The sequence below is a fragment of the Bubalus bubalis genome, chromosome 15 (assembly GCF_019923935.1).
Source record: "Bubalus bubalis isolate 160015118507 breed Murrah chromosome 15, NDDB_SH_1, whole genome shotgun sequence".
NCBI classification, from domain to species: domain Eukaryota; kingdom Metazoa; phylum Chordata; class Mammalia; order Artiodactyla; family Bovidae; genus Bubalus; species Bubalus bubalis.
Genome location: NC_059171.1, coordinates 6,192,040 through 6,207,946, shown reverse-complemented (window position 1 = coordinate 6,207,946; position 15,907 = coordinate 6,192,040). Strand labels below are relative to the sequence as shown.

The window sequence follows — 15,907 nt, the reverse complement described above, 5'->3', positions numbered from 1 at the left end:
CTTCACACTCCAGGATGTCTGGCTCTAGGTAAGTAATCACACCATCATGGTTACCCAGGTCATTAAGACCTTTTTTGTATAGTTCTGTGTATTTCTTTCCACCTCTTCTTAATCACTCCTGCTTCTGCTAAGGCCTTGCTGTTTCTGCCTTTAATCATGCCCATTCTTGCATAGAATGTTCCCTAGATATCTCCAGTTTTCTTGAAGAAATCTCTAGTCCTTTCCATTCTACTGTTTTCCTCTATTTCTTTGCACTGTTAACTTGAGAAGGCTTTCTTATCTCTCCTTGCTATTCTCTGGAACCCTGCATTCAGTTGGGTGTATCTTGCCTTTCTCCCTTGCCTTTTGCTTCTCTTCTTTTCTCATCCATTTGTAAAGCCTCCTCAGACAACCACTCTGCCTTCTTGGCATTTCTTTTCCTCGGGGATGGTTTTGATCAATGCCTTCTGTACTATGTTATTAATCTCTGTAGTTCTTCAGACCCACTGTCTACCAGATCTGATTCCTTAAATTTATTTATCACCTCCACTGTATAATTGTAAGATATTTGATTTAGGTCATACCTAAATGGCCTAGTGGCTTTCCCTACTTTCTTCAATTTAAGCCTGAATTTTGCAATAAGGAGTTCATGATCTGAGCCACAGTCAGGTCCCGGTCTTATTTTTGCTGCCTGTATAGAGCTTCTCCACCCTTGGCTGCAAAGAATATAATCAATCTGATTTTGGTGTTGACCACTTGGTGATGTCTCTGTGTAGAGTCATCTCTTGTGTTGTTGGAAGAGGGTATTTGCTATAACCAATGTGTTCTCTTGGCAAACCTGTTAGCCTTTTCCCTGCTTCATTTTGTACTCCAAGGCCAAATGTTCCTGTTACTCCAGGTATTTCTTAACTTCCTAGTTCTGCATTTCAATCCTCTATGATGAAAAGGACATCTTTTTTGGTGTTAGGTCTTGTTGGTCTGCATAAAATCAGTCAACTTCAGCTTTCTGGCATTTGTGGTTGGGGCATAGATTTGGATTACAGTGATGTTGAATTGTTTGCCTTGGAAATGAGCCAACATCTTCCTGTCGTTTTTGAGGTTGCACCCAAGTACTGCATTTTGGACTTGTTAACTATGATGGCTACTCCATTTCTTCTAAGGGATTCTTGCCCATGTTAGTAGATATCTTGGTCACCTGAATTAAATTTGCCCACTCCTGTCCATCTTAGTTCACTGATTCTTAAGATGTCAGTGTTCACTCTTGTCATCTCTTGCTTGACCATGTCCAATTACCTTGCTTCATGGACCTAACATTTCGGGTTCTTATGCAATGCTCTTTATAGCATCAGACTTTACTTTTGCCACAAGACACATCCACAACTGAACATCGTTTCAACCTTGGCTCAGCTGTTTCATTTTTTCTGGAGCTATTAGTAATTTCCCCCCACTCTTCCTCCATAGCATATTGGACACCTTCCAATCTGGGGGCTCATCTTCTGGTGTCATATCTTTTTGCCTTTTCATACTGCCCATGGGGTTCTCCAGGCAAGAATAATGGAGTGGTTTGCCATTCCTGCCTCCAGTTATTTGGTATCCAGAAATGTTCCCAGTCTCCCTTTATCCATATATACCACAATTTATTTATTTTCTGATACAAATTTCCCAATGTGCAAAAAATTCTTAACAAATCCCTAACCTCAGTCCCCGACACAAAAATCATCAAATGAACGAGTAAAAGAGGAAGCAAGTTTGTCATGGGAATAATAACTCTAGATGGGGTGAAGGAGTTGGAATGTCCATACTTTAGTGCTTGGGAAATTTAGGATAACTTACTCCCTTCCCTTTGTACACGAGGAAGATGCTATGCTATGCTAAGTCACTTCAGTCGTGTCCAACTCTGTGCAACCCCATAAATGGCAGCCCACCAGGCTCCCCCGTCCCTGGGATTCTCCAGGCAAGAACACTGGAGTGGGTTGCCATTTCCTTCTCCAATGCATGAAAGTGAAAAGTGAAAGTGAAGTCGCTCAGTCATGTCCGACTCTTAGCGACCCCATGGACTGCAGCACACCAGGCTCCTCCGTCCACGGGATTTTCCAGGCAAGAGTACTGGAGTGGGGTGCCATTGCCTTATCTGACAAGGAAGATGAGACAAGGGTAAATGAAGTTATTAAGTCAGGGTCCCCTAGATACTTCAGTTCAGACACTAGCAGGAAAAGAAAGAAAGAGTGGTCTTTACACTAGACACTTAGACTCCCTTAAATGCATCAAAGCCACTCCAGAACAGCAGATCGGCAGACCAGAGGGAGATGAAAGGCAGCTGGTGGCGTGACAGGGAGGAGTCCGCATGGGGATTACATGGACGTAATCACAGATGCAGCTTCCCATGCTCTTCAGTCTTGGGTTTGCAAGATCTTTCACTTATTCTTTCACAGCATTTAACAAATATTATTAAGCTCCTATTTGTCATGCCTGTTTTTGAGGAGTTTATCTTCTAATGAGATTAGACTCCTAACGTTCTCCTCCAGATTCAGTGTCTTCAGTGAGAAATTTACAGAAACCTGGAACTGGAACTAAGACAGGTGGAGGTAGTTAAAAGGTTCACTCATAAAGTATGAAATTGGGTACTTTTAAAAGTTGCATGTCCCACTACACATCCACCACATTGGTTAAAATTTTTTAAAACTTCATATTCTTGGGTTAAACATATAAAGCAACTGGAAATCTCATACACTGTTGGAGGGATAAAATCTGACAGTTTGTTTTACAACTAAATATAGCACCTACCTTAAAAACAAAAATTCCAACCCTAAATATTTGCCCAAGAGAACTTAAAAATATATGTCTATGAAAGAATGTATATAAGTATATTCATAGAATGTCTATTCATGAGAACCAAAAGCTTGAAACGTCTAGGTTTTCATCCACAGGAAGATGGATAAACATACTGTGCCATAGTCATGCAAGGGATATGCTTAGCAGTAAAAACGAATAAACACACAAAAACCCAGCTAAATCTCAAAAACATTATTCTGAGTGAAAGAAATCTTACACAACCGTGTACACATGTGTGATTTCATTTGCGTGAAATTCTAAAGCAGGCAAAGCTCATCTGAAACAACAGCCACCCCTGGGGGCAGGAATTGACTGGGGAAAAGAAATGAGAGAAATTTCTGGAGTGATAGAAATGTCCTCTATCTTGATGGGTTTCTGAATTACACAGATGTATGGATTTCTCATAATTCATCAAATAGTGTCAGATGGTATACTTAAGATTTGTGCTTTCAATGTATGTTCAAGTTTTTTTAAATAACTATATCAGTCTAGAACTGTAGTAATACATATATATATATATATATATACACACACACACACATATATATTCTGAAGTACTGTATTTAGGAGGAAGTGTCTGTCTGCAAATTACTTTGAAATGCACCCAAAAATAAGATGGGTTGATGGATGGAAAGTGGAGAAACATGTGACAAAGAAGACAAAGTAAAATGTTCATAATATTAATAACATCTATGCTGTGAATACAAGGGTGAAATTCTTTCAGTTTTTCTGCTTGTTTGAAATATTTCAAAACAAAATGCTGGGGGGAAGTTTCATGTTGCATTTGTTTCACAGAGGAAGAAGTTCTATTTTCATACAAAATTATTTTTTATGGTTTTATGTCAAATTTTGCCTTGGTGCTTTAACTTGAGGCTATATATATATATATATATATATATATAGCCTATAAGATAGCTCATGTATTAAATCAGCCACACAGAATCTCCTTGAAAAGATCTATCTGCCCAGGGCGTAAATATTAGAGGTGGACACACTTGACTAATTAAGCTAATCCTGGAAGATCAATATGGTGCCATCTAATTAAATTACAAATCTTACCTTTGTTTGTGCATGCCTGGATATAAGACATGACTGAGAAAAGAATTCCAAGGTAAACCACAAAGCATCAGGGCAGAAAACTTCCAAATAACGTTGCAGGCTTTTTCATCATGAAAAAAATGGTTCAAGGCTGACCCTTCAGATTTGGAAAATCAATGCCTAAATTTTACACTTGTTATTTTGTAACATCTGTAAATAAGAAAATAAGAGAAAGCAATTCCTATATTTGTTCCTCTCAATACTAGAGGGACTTTGTAGGGCACAGTAATCCCAATAGTTGGAGTTGGCTATGTAGGGAGAGAATCTGGTCCATGTCCCACTCGTGGGTTGCGCTGGGGTCAATAAATTTCCTTAATTCAGAGACCCACAGGCCCAGGACTTGTGATCACGCTAAGTCAGGTGATGAGAAATTATAAACTGGAGTTGAAAATTAAATGCAATCCATAAAATTAATTCCATACTTCTTCAAGGTAGTTCTCTTTGACATCCAGTTCACTCTAGTATCTGTAAGTCCAAGAAAGCTTGTTAGAAAAAATGTTGCAGACTAGTGATACTTTATTCTCTTGGCACAGTGGTTTCAGATCCTACCAAAGAGTTAATTATTTGTCCGTTCTTGTATGTACCAGATAAAACAAACAAAAAGACTCATGTCCTTCAAAAGGTATTGAATTTCAAAACAAGTGATTTCTCTCTAGGTCTGTTTTTATTTGAATACTGACTTTAACTGCAGTTTGATTCCTTCTTTGTAAACCTCAACTTCTTACTGTTTGAAGACCTGAAAAGTATAACCTATTCTCACACACACACAGAAAAGGCCATCCTTGTTCAAAGATAAATGCACGTTTGCTTAAAGTGCAAGCGTTTATGCGGCACACCCGGATAAGAAATGAAGGACTGGCCAGGCCAGGATTCTGTAGCAGTGCTGCTTTCCTGTGTACTCTGGAAACCAAGATAGCTGGCTGCAGCCCACTAAGTCTGCATGCCTCTCTGCAACAATATCTGAAAATGGCCTCTCTATATAGGACATTTTTCTTCCAGGATTCAGTGGAAATATCTGATCCAGACCAGGTTATCAGAGCTATATGGAATATATCAAATAGGCACCTAATTGTGTGGGCTTCCCAGGGGCTCAGTGGTAAAGAATCCACCTGCCAGCAGGAGACATGGGTTTAATCCCTGGATCAGGAAGATCCCCTGGAGAAGAAAATGGCAACCTACTGTAATATTCCTGCCATGCAAACCCCATAGACAGAGGCATCTGGCTGGCTACAGTCCACGGGGTTGCAGAGAATCGGACACAACTTAACGACTAAACAGCAACAAACAGTATCTAATTATGGACCAAAATTATAATATATATACAATGGGTTGTAATACTAATTTCTCTTCCCACCTCACTCGGGACTCCATGAAACCCTTAGCCACATATAGCCAAGTGAATCTCACATGTTCTGTCCTCATCTTTATCATATTCGTTTTTGTTGCCCTGGTCCCAGATTTTCTTCCCATCTGGGCTATAATGATCTGTCTCTCCATTTGCAATTGCTAAAGTTTAGTACAGAATCTTTATAAAGTATATTTCTGAGCATACTTGGTTTTCTTCAATACTAAATTTCTAGAAAAATTAGCTATTACACTCAAGAGTAATTTCCCTTTTAAGATAGAACTCAGTTCTCTGTCTCTGTCATGGTTTATATATTCAATCATATAGTAAGATATGAGTAGAAAAGAGACAGGAGGTATATACCCACCTGCTCTATCTTCCATCAGTAAAAAAACAGCTGGTTCTAAACTATAAAGGTCTTTTCAATCTCCATAAACCCCCTTGATATCTATGATATCCCTCACTAGTCACTATGAAGTAGTTTAAAGGTAGCCTCACACTTTTCGCTGCTCCTCTCATTGAAAGGTAGATTTGAATATCCCTTCCCTTGAATCTGGCTGGTCTTAGAGACTTGCTTGGCAAATATATGTGGCAAGAGATTAAGACATTATAGGGTTTCTGAGTTACAGGAAGCCTTACAAGCTACTGCCTGAGCTTCTACCACTCGGGGGGAAGCCAGCCAGGCAAGAAGTCCATCTACACCAAGACTTCCATGCTGTAAGGAAGCCCAAGCTAGCCACACTCACAGGCTGAATGAAAATACACAGCCAGCCCCAGCGGGTGCCACCATCCCAGCTCAGACTGTGAGAGGAGACAACCTGGGTGTTCCAAACAGACATGCACGACAGAAGAACTCAGCCAACAGTTGGAACCACGGCCTCAGGACTCTGGCCTCAATCACGTCCTCCCAGCTGTCTCCTGGCATTCAAGTCTCCTGAGGGTTCACTCCTCATGGAGTAGATGAGCCGTCTTAGGGGTCTTCCACAAACATCTGACCCACAGCGTCACAAGCCTAGTAAAATAGTTGCTGCTTCATACCACTAAACTCTAGGGTGACTTGTTTTGCAGGGAGAAATAAGTGGAATGACTAATAGACACCTTCTTTGGCTTTGTTTAGTCATTTCACAGTGTTTATCAAGAAGTTTACCTTAAAAGAGAAGTTTACTTTAATACACACGGTAGTTGCTAATGCTGCTTAAAACTAGGAAATCTTAATTGCGAGGGAATGTGTTAAAATCTAGTATTATAGCAATATATTCCCAAGCATAATGCATTTTACTGCTATAGTAAAAAGCAAAATGCATATCTTCTCTTTTCACAGGTATCTGAGATGTTATTATTGGGCAGTTCGAACTTTGATTACCATTGGGGGCCTTCCAGAACCACAAACTTCATTTGAAATTCTTTTTCAACTGTTGAACTTCTTTTCTGGAGTTTTTGTGTTCTCCAGCTTAATTGGTCAGGTAAATTGAGATGTGAATCCCTAGATACATGATGCTGTCATTTTTGAAACCCTATCAATTTTTTATAAACTTTACATAGGAAAAATAAAAATCTATATGGTGCTTTTTAAATTTTACTAACTTTCATCTCTTTTAATGAATTGAAGGGGGCTGTAAATGGATCAACATTGCCTTTCCATTTTTAAACTATTAAATCTATCAGAAAACTTGTACACAATGAGTATCTGTTAGACTCTCAGGGAGTCACATTTCTAAGTTTTTCTGAAAACCTTTAGAAGCCCTCTTTTTTTTTACTTAAACTTCAAATATTGTCATAGTATCCCTGGATTAAAGTCAACTTCAGAGGTCATTTAAATCAGAGGTTACCAAATGTCATCTAAATTAATTAAAATCCTTGGTTCATAAATGTTTATTATGGCATCTTCTTGTCCTTATTCTCAAGGAATCACAGTCTTGTGAGAAAGTAAATCAAATACCCAAATAACTTTATTGCAAGATGATTGGCATTTGCCAAGGTTAGAGCCCAGCACCTTTGAGATTTCTCAGACCACAAGAAATAAAAAGCTCAACAGCACAGCGTCTTTAGAATTATACTTCCTTGTAAGGCGCTTTACACATTTTATGTCTGAAAGCAAAACCCCATCTTGAGATTGTAATCACAAAATGATTATTACCACCAGATAAGCGACTGATTCCCACTCACTACACTAACAGTGTTATGAATATAACCCATGCTTTAACAAAATTTAGCAATGAAAATTATTCCACTCCAGCATTCTTGCCTGGGAAATCTCATGGGCAGAGGAGCCCGGCAGGCTATTGCCCATGGGGTCGCAAAGAGTCAGACACGACTGAAGTGACTAAATAACAACAAAAAGCTGATCACAAATAGTCAAAACTCAAATCCTACTTCCATGAATGTCAAGGAGCTGCTAACCATGATAAGTTCCAGAGGGGAGTTTGAAAGCTCTGTATTAGAGCAGAAAAAGGAAGCTTCCCAGGAGGTTTCATGGAGGAGAAAATGTCTTTGCAACATCTTAAAAAAGCAGATAGGATTCGGTAGTTAAAGAGAGAGAGTTCAGTCAATCAGAAACTATGTGTGAAAGATGGCAATAATAAAGCACCATATACGTTTGAGGAAACAGAAGAGTACCAGAATAGCTGGAGAGAAAGACACCTGTAAATAAGGTTAGAGACGTAGTAAGGACCAGATAGTTTAAGGGCTCTGAATGTTGCAGATGTTGAACTTCATCTTAAGGGCAATGGAAAGTCAGCCAGGGAAGAATTTTGAACAAAGAGATTTATGGAAGATCAATCAAAATATAAATTGGAAGGGTTATACTGTTTTAAGGGCTTACCAGGTGGCTCTAGTGGTTTAGAAAAAAAAAAATTCTGCCTGCCAATTTAGGAGAAAGAGACACAGGTTTGATCCCTGGGTCAGGAAGATCCCCTGGAGGAGGAGAGGCAAGCCACTCCAGTGTTCTTGCCTGGAGAATCCCATGGACAGAGGAGCCTGGCGGGCTAGAGTCAATAGGGTTGCAAAGAGTCAGGCACAACTGAAGCCACTTAGCATGCATGCATGCATACTGTTTTAAAATACAGGTTTTATTATCATTTACAGATGGTGAGGGCAACAGATCAGGAGACGATTGACACTGAAAAGATAGTCTGTTATACAAATAGATCCAGGAGGAGATGGTCACTCCTTGCCCAGAGGCCTACTTAGGAGGGAACCAGAAAAGGAACTGATCAAGCAGAGTAACAGCATTTAAGATTGGCAAGTTTGTATCATTTCAACAGGCTCTGGATTGTAGGGACTCTCTCAGTGGCCTGGCAATTGGACCTGAGGTAATTGCAGCAGGTGGAGAGTAGCCTGGAATATGAGAGCCAGTGAAGAAGGCTGCTGAAGTCAGGGCCCAGGATTGGCTATTTTGCATATGAAAGGGGCTCTCCCATTTGAGTTGGTTGCAATCTTTGTGTGCTCAGTCTTGTCCTACTCTTTGCAACCCTGTGGACTGTAGCCCACCAGGCTCCTCTGTCCATGGAATTTTCCAGGCACGAAATACTGGAGTGAGTTGCCATTTCCAGCTCCAGGGGATCTTCCCGACCCAGGGATGGAACCCACATCTCTTGCATCTCCTGCATTGGCAGGCAGTTTCTTTACCACTGCACCACCTGGCTTAGCTAACTCTGGGAGGGATAGTCCAAGAAATCGAAGCATCAAAATACAAAAAATAAAAAAATATGGTGAATATATGCCACTTCAACCTGAACGTGGTAATTGAGTAGAGAGAGAGATTGTAAAGGAAACTCGATTTAGAAAATATTTCAGTTTGGAAGATGAACACTATGCAGTTAAAAACTATGAGTATAAATTATCATAATCTTAATGCTTGGGGAGACACATTAACAGTGATTGAAAATAGGAAGTTTGTTTATAGAGAAAGACAATTAATTTGAATATAAATGCAACTAATTTGAATATAAATGGCAAAGATCATATTATTTTATAACTTCTAAAATCTATGTGAAGTAGCCAGATCGCCTTCAGTATTTTCTCAGTTTTGCAGTTGAGACAACTCTAGTTTAAGGAGATTAAAAAGTATCCCAAATTCATACATGTAATTCAGAAGTCATAAGATAAGACCATATAATAACAATAAAAATAGTAAAGTCTGGCATATATAGCAGTTACTATGTTCAAGGCAATTCTTACAAGATTAAAAAACTATGCCCAGCTCCAGTTAAAATTCCATTCGAAGTGGTCTTTGGACTAAGAGTAGAAGCATCACCTGGGAAATTCAGAATTCAGGCGTCACCCCAAACCTACTGGGTCAGAATTTGCATTTTAATAGTATCTTCAGAAGATTCATATGCACACAAAAGTTTGAAAGCGCTGCTTTATTCCCCACACCACACCTGCCTGTACCTTGACTGTGACGTTCCAAATGGATCAGTGAGAACCACCAAGCCACGAGAAAATGGAGTAGAGCCCAAAAGAAAGGTTGAGGCAGGAGATAGAGGTTTGTGCCTTGACTCGTACAGTGAATAAAAGATGCTGAGAAAAACAGAAACAAAAGTCAGAAAGTCCTGAACAGAATCTCCACTGATTCAAAATTCCCACATATAACCATACCAAGAACTACACCCTGGATAATCACATCACATTTTAGCTGCAGTATTCTATTCTCGAATACAGCTCATAGAGACTGACATCTTCCTCCTCCAATCTGGAACACACATCATAGAATATATGTCTTCTTCACCTATACCATCAAAATCCAGCCTTGCACATAAAGCATTCAGATTACTGTCACTACAAATCCTCTGCCCTCAACACCAATCGATAAGGCTTTTAATTGTCCTTGGGTCTCAATTTAAAACTCTATTAAATCTCCCAACCCAGCCTCTAATATCCCAATTCTCAAGGCCTTAGGTGAGTGGGTAATGTCCATCATTTGTCTAAAATGGCTTGGAAAAAGGGGGTCTAGGCATTGAGGTTGATGATGAATAGCCCTCAAGGGGTAAGTTCCGAACTGGAAAAGGTGTGTACAGTTGACTCTCTGCATAGCTCCTCAGTAGATGCTCCCAACAAGTAGAAGAACCTGTTAACTCTAAAAGTGGAAACTGAAGAGGGCATCGCAGCAAAAGAGCCATTTTTGATCTAGACCTCAAAGAATGAGTGGTTTTTCCATAAGCAGAAAAAGCTCAGCTACTAGAATGAATGAGCGAAGTCTTAAGAGTGTGAAAGCGAGGCCCAGGTTTTCCTCCCTATTATAAACCCACAGTCAAAGCAAATTTACAACCACTCGCTTCCCTCTATGTGAGAGGAAGAGTCGGGCTATAGATCTTTTTTGTGCTGAGACCTTAAAGATCAGCTTTTAACCTAGAGTGGGTTTTTATGGCTGAGTTATAAACACCCAAGAGCTAAAGCCTGACACTTCCTTAAGCGTTGTCACGTCTGTAGATGATGCGTCAGGAATTTCAGCACATTTCAACTTCTGCTGAATACTATGCCTTAAGCATGATGAGATTTGATTTTATCTGTCTAAACAACACAAAGGGAAGTACAGAGGTTGCAGTTTCATGATGAATTGAGTCCATATAGCCAGCCACACTGCAAAATCTGAAGGATGCTTGCAAAACGAGATTCACCGAAATGGACTAGCCATTCTGCCACGTAATTAATTGCTTTACCTTTCTTTGCACATTTCTTGCATAAGCACAAGCTATATATTTTTAAAATAGCAACTAACACCTTTGTAGTAATATGCAAGCTTGCAAATAAGAACGTGTGCAGTCACATGCATTATGAGACTGAATCCTCACAAAAGCCTCACACGGTAGGTAAAATAGGTTCTATTGTCCTCGTTGGGTCATAAAGGATATGATTTGTCCAATATCTTATCAGCAAATGGTTGAAAGTAAGATCCAGTATCAGTGTGTTAAAAGATCAGGTAGTCAGCATTAGAATGGACTGTGTCATGTGAGGACTCTTAATTCAACTGGGCTTACAGTAACTCTTCCACTTCCTCTGCTGGGTGTGGAGTGACCGTATTTGTGGTTTTAGATGCAAGACGTAATTGGGGCAGCTACAGCCAATCAGAACAACTTCCGCATCTGCATGGATCATACCATTGCCTATATGAATACTTATTCGATTCCTAAGATTGTGCAGAATCGGGTCCGGACTTGGTATGAATATATGTGGGCCTCTCAAAGAATGCTAGGTAAGCATTGCGAATTACTGATTAAGTCCCTGTAAACCGTGTCCCGTAATGAAAATCCTGTAAGGCAGCAGCAGAGACTAATTGGATTTGAACAAAAGATTGGGAAACAACTAAATAATCTTTAAAGCACTCACTTAATACCATGGGATTTTTTCCTCAAATCAGACATAACTTACTGATTATGCAAATCCTGGAAGGCTTGCTAAATTTTCTTCAGTGTCCAACAGATGCTAGATATTACACACATTACCTCATCTAATCTTCACCCAGAAAAATGGGGGAAATTAGGTGTTACCAACCCCCTTTTAGGAGACAAGGAAATGGAAGCTCCTAACTGAAAAAAAAATTGGCCAAGGGCACAGAGCCAGCAAATGGCCTATACTGAGCTCAGATGTGCACCTGTTCTCCAAACTCTTGCTCCTCTGCAATATCATCCTCTTCCCAGAGCTCAGCGCTCAGAGCAGCGATCTTTCAGGCCACTCTCAGCTGCAGGTCTCTACCAGGAGACCCTTAATCATTCACGGTGCCTACTGTTAGTGCCATAGCACTGGAGGTAAAAATAACGCTTACTAAAAGATATAAAGTAAGTTAAAGATAATGTGCTACTTAACAATAATCAGATTCAACTTTCAGTTTGCACCTCACCCTATAAAAATAAGAACTGGTGCTACTGAGAAGTAAAAAAGGCTATTGCCTTCAAAATGCAAATTACAGTGTGATTCCCAAATCATGAAAGTTCCCAAAAAGCAGGTAAGAACCACTGGTTGTTGATGGTTTTTTTCTCCTCTCTACTGGTCTTAAGAGATGCCAACCACAGGTTTAGAACATCTTCCCGAATCTAAATGACAAAAATCAAATCTTTTCCTAAGCACCCACAAATATTCCTGAGGGCGTCTCATGCAGGGGGAGGAGCAGGGAGAGAAAGGGTGGCAGACCCATTCCTTCTTTCCCTGTGGACCCTGCTCCAAACCCTCGGCTTAGGAAGGACCTAGAGATAAGCAGCCCTTGGAAACAAAGATCTGTGTTTTTATAGGAAGGATTTTCATATTTAGAATATGAATCAATATTTGAATATTGATTTGAATATTTGAAAATTTCAATATTTGAATCAAAATTAGACAGCATGTAAGAAACATTAGACAGATGTAAGAAAACATCACACGTAATCAACTCTCAGAAACCCATACTATACTATAGACTAAGAATGGGTAGTCTTATTCATGGACCATTTTATCAGCCTAAAGGCCCATGATTTAATTCACAGGTAGAAAAATCTTTAATGTATTCACATAGTTCATTGAGTTTATAAGCAAGGAAATAACAATCGTTTGAATTTGCTCACTTATTACATTTTTTCTTTAGATTCCATTCCCAGCTCAGCCACTCAGCACTTACACACAAACAAGACACTTAACACTTTTTTGCTCTAAGTTTCATTTCCACTTTCCTTTCTTCTTTCCAGAAAGCAGGAATGAACATACTTAGGGTTGTCCCAAGCATCCAATAAGATCATGACAGAACTCTGTAAGCCACGTGGTACTCATTATACTCAATTTTCTTTGCCATCCCTAGGATGTTAAGGCTGTGGAATCAGAAGATGGGAACCAGATCCTTTTCCCACCTCAGTTTGTTCACTAGTCTTGGCCCCATCCTCTCTAAATTTTATATCTAAAGTTTCAGCAAGCACAAAGTTCCGGAATTATTCAGAATTGTCGTGTCGTCAATAGTGAAAATATGTTTCTTTTCCGTTGTGATGGGGCATGCCAGTCCAATAAAAGTAACGACAATATAGACAGTGGTGCAGCTGTTTATTTACAAAACAGGAGTTGGCATTTTGTTACTCTTATTGTTGTAATGTTTAATGAGCTTCAGTATTGTTTATTAATGACTCTTCTTTGTGGGTTGATGTGTTTATCTCTATGAAGATGAGTCCGATCTGCTGGAGACGCTGCCGACCACCATGCAGCTCGCCCTCACTGTTGACGTCAACTTCGGCGTCATCAGCAAAGTCGACTTGTTCAAGGCAAGTGCTTCTCCAGTGCGTAGGAAGGCAACACATCAATTTCCCGATAAGTATCAAAGCTCTTCCTGAATACAGCATTTATGATTTTTGCCCTATTTTTAATAAAATGAAAGTTATCTGGAGACTTTATGTGAAATTAGAGTCAAATAAACTATGGGTCTGTCTTCAGCAGATGACTTATTCTTTAGCAGCCTCTCTCCTAATTGGTGTCAAAGAAGAAGAGCTCTTCAGGCTCTTCTGGCATTAATTTAAATACAATTAAATTCTACAGCTCTATGTCTTTGCTACTAAGCCCGTCATTTCCCATTTACGAATATGCCTTGGCAATGCATGACAATCAGGCCCCAGATTAGCTCTGGATTGGCCTGACAATCAGAGAATCAGCGCCTAATTATGTCTCTAATACAAATGATTTGGATTCAAACGTTTTACATGGCCAAATTCAAATTTAGAGGTCTTTTTTTGTAAAGAAAAAATGTATAGCAAAGAAATTTTAATGTTTTGAATGTTTCTAATTTTCTAATTTGCCTCTTCTTAATGCATTATATTACATGTAAGTGTCTTTCACCTAACACTTATTCTGTGTGGGGCACTCACTGATTCATCTGTTTAATTAACTCATTCAACAAACATTTTATTCAGTTCTTACTTAAATGTTCCCGGCACCATTTTAGCTACTAGGAATTCAATGGTTTTTAAAAAAAAAATACTTGCACACATGGAGCTTATATTTCGAAAGAGAGGAATAAAAAAGCAATATAGAACATGTGTGGAGGTGATAATGCTAGGAACAGAATTAAGCAGGTTAAGGAGAGTAAGGGTGGTATTGGCCATGAAAGGTTTGCTCTAGGGAAGTGCAACTGAGTATTGGGGCAGAGGACTGCAGGAAGCAAGGGAGTGAGCGTGCAGCTACTGGGAGCAGGAAAGGAGGGATAGACGGAGAGGGTGCCCTGCAGGAGGATGGATGAGATGAAGCTCTGATCTGCAAGGCTAAAGGCAGAGTGGTGTGCAGCAAGAGGAGGCAGAGGAGAGGAAAAACTGGAATGATCAGTCAGGGCAAGTTAATGGAGGGCTTTGGAGGCTGTGGCGTAAACTTCGGGTTGTCCTCTGAGATGCAGAAACCACTGAAGATCTTGAGCAGAAGGTGACCTACTTGAGATCTTTTTGAAAGAGATTTTTTCCTGCTGTCTGGAGAATAGACCACAGAAGCAAATATGGAAGTCAGGGAAGCCAAGGAGGGATCACCATCTACAGAATTCTATAGGGATAATGGCGCTCAGACCCAGAGTAGCTGGAGCAGAGTTTGTGTGTCTGTGTGTGTGTGTGTGATCAGTCGCTCAGTCGTCCAACTCTGTGTGACCCCATGCAGCAGAGTTAAGAAGTGGCCCAATATTGGACGCATTCAAAGAAAGAGCCTATAGTTTTTGCTATTTGATTGTGTGAACAGAGAAAAAAATCAAGGATAATTTAGGATTTAAGCTGAGGAACAGTAAGAACAAAGATGCCATTTGCAAAATAGGAAGTTTTAAAGCAAGCATAGAGTGAGAAAGATAGAAACAGATTGTTTGGAGATGTGTTAGTATGAAGTGAGAACCAGAATTCAGATGGAATATCATGTAGGCAGTTTGATAAATAAATCTGAGTTCAGAGGAGAGGTCCAAGCTGGAGCCATAGATTTGGGCAAATCAATATACTGATGGATTTTAAGCTAAGGACTAGATACGATCCCCTATTATGTAATCCACACAGAAAGAGATGGCTTGAAAATAGGTGAAAGATACTTTTGCATAAAAGATGAAGAGGCAGACCCTGTATGCTGGAATGGTTAGGCAGGGTCACTCTCGAGATTAGCTTAACCCAAGACTGCAGGAAACTAGAGATGTGTCAGTATCCTAGACCCTTTTCTTGGGTGATAGGTCCTGTTCTAAATTTCCATAAGGATTTGAATGAAGATATAAACCATGTGATTTTCAAATTGGCAGATGAAACAAAGCAAGAGGAATAGTTATAAATGTGTTAGATGACGAAACTTAAAATTAACTGAATAGTTTGAAACAATGAGCAAAACCAAGGTTAACTTCCATAGGCATAAAGGAAAAATCGTGCATTTAGTCCTAAAATTATAAAAGACCAATAGTTTTATAACAATTTTTTTAATATCTGGGAGTTTTAGTTGACCTCAAGCTACATGTGAGTCAATAGCGTTATATACAATATTGCCCTAAAATTTAACCTAATATTAATTTTCCTGATTATGGCAACTACATTTCTTTTAACATATATAGTAAATAACCAGTTTTAAGAAGTGAAGTGAAAGTCACTCAGTCGTGTCTGACTTTTTGTGACCCCATGGACTATACAGTCCATGGAATTCTCCAAGCCAGAACACTAGAGTGGGTAGCCTTTCCCTTCTCCAGGGGATCTTTCCAACCCAGGG

General features: G+C 39.6%; 1 protein-coding gene across 1 annotated transcript in view; it reads left to right on the top strand.

Annotated features, from left to right (window-relative positions):
* The window catches only part of CNGB3 (cyclic nucleotide gated channel subunit beta 3), a 191,217-nt gene that overhangs the window by 123,402 nt on the left and 51,908 nt on the right, over positions 1-15,907 (top strand). The window contains exons 11-13 of the mRNA XM_044928514.2: positions 6,576-6,717; positions 11,288-11,447; positions 13,373-13,470. Coding sequence (XP_044784449.2) covers positions 6,576-6,717; positions 11,288-11,447; positions 13,373-13,470 — 400 coding nt within the window. The remainder of the gene's footprint in view (positions 1-6,575; positions 6,718-11,287; positions 11,448-13,372; positions 13,471-15,907) is intronic.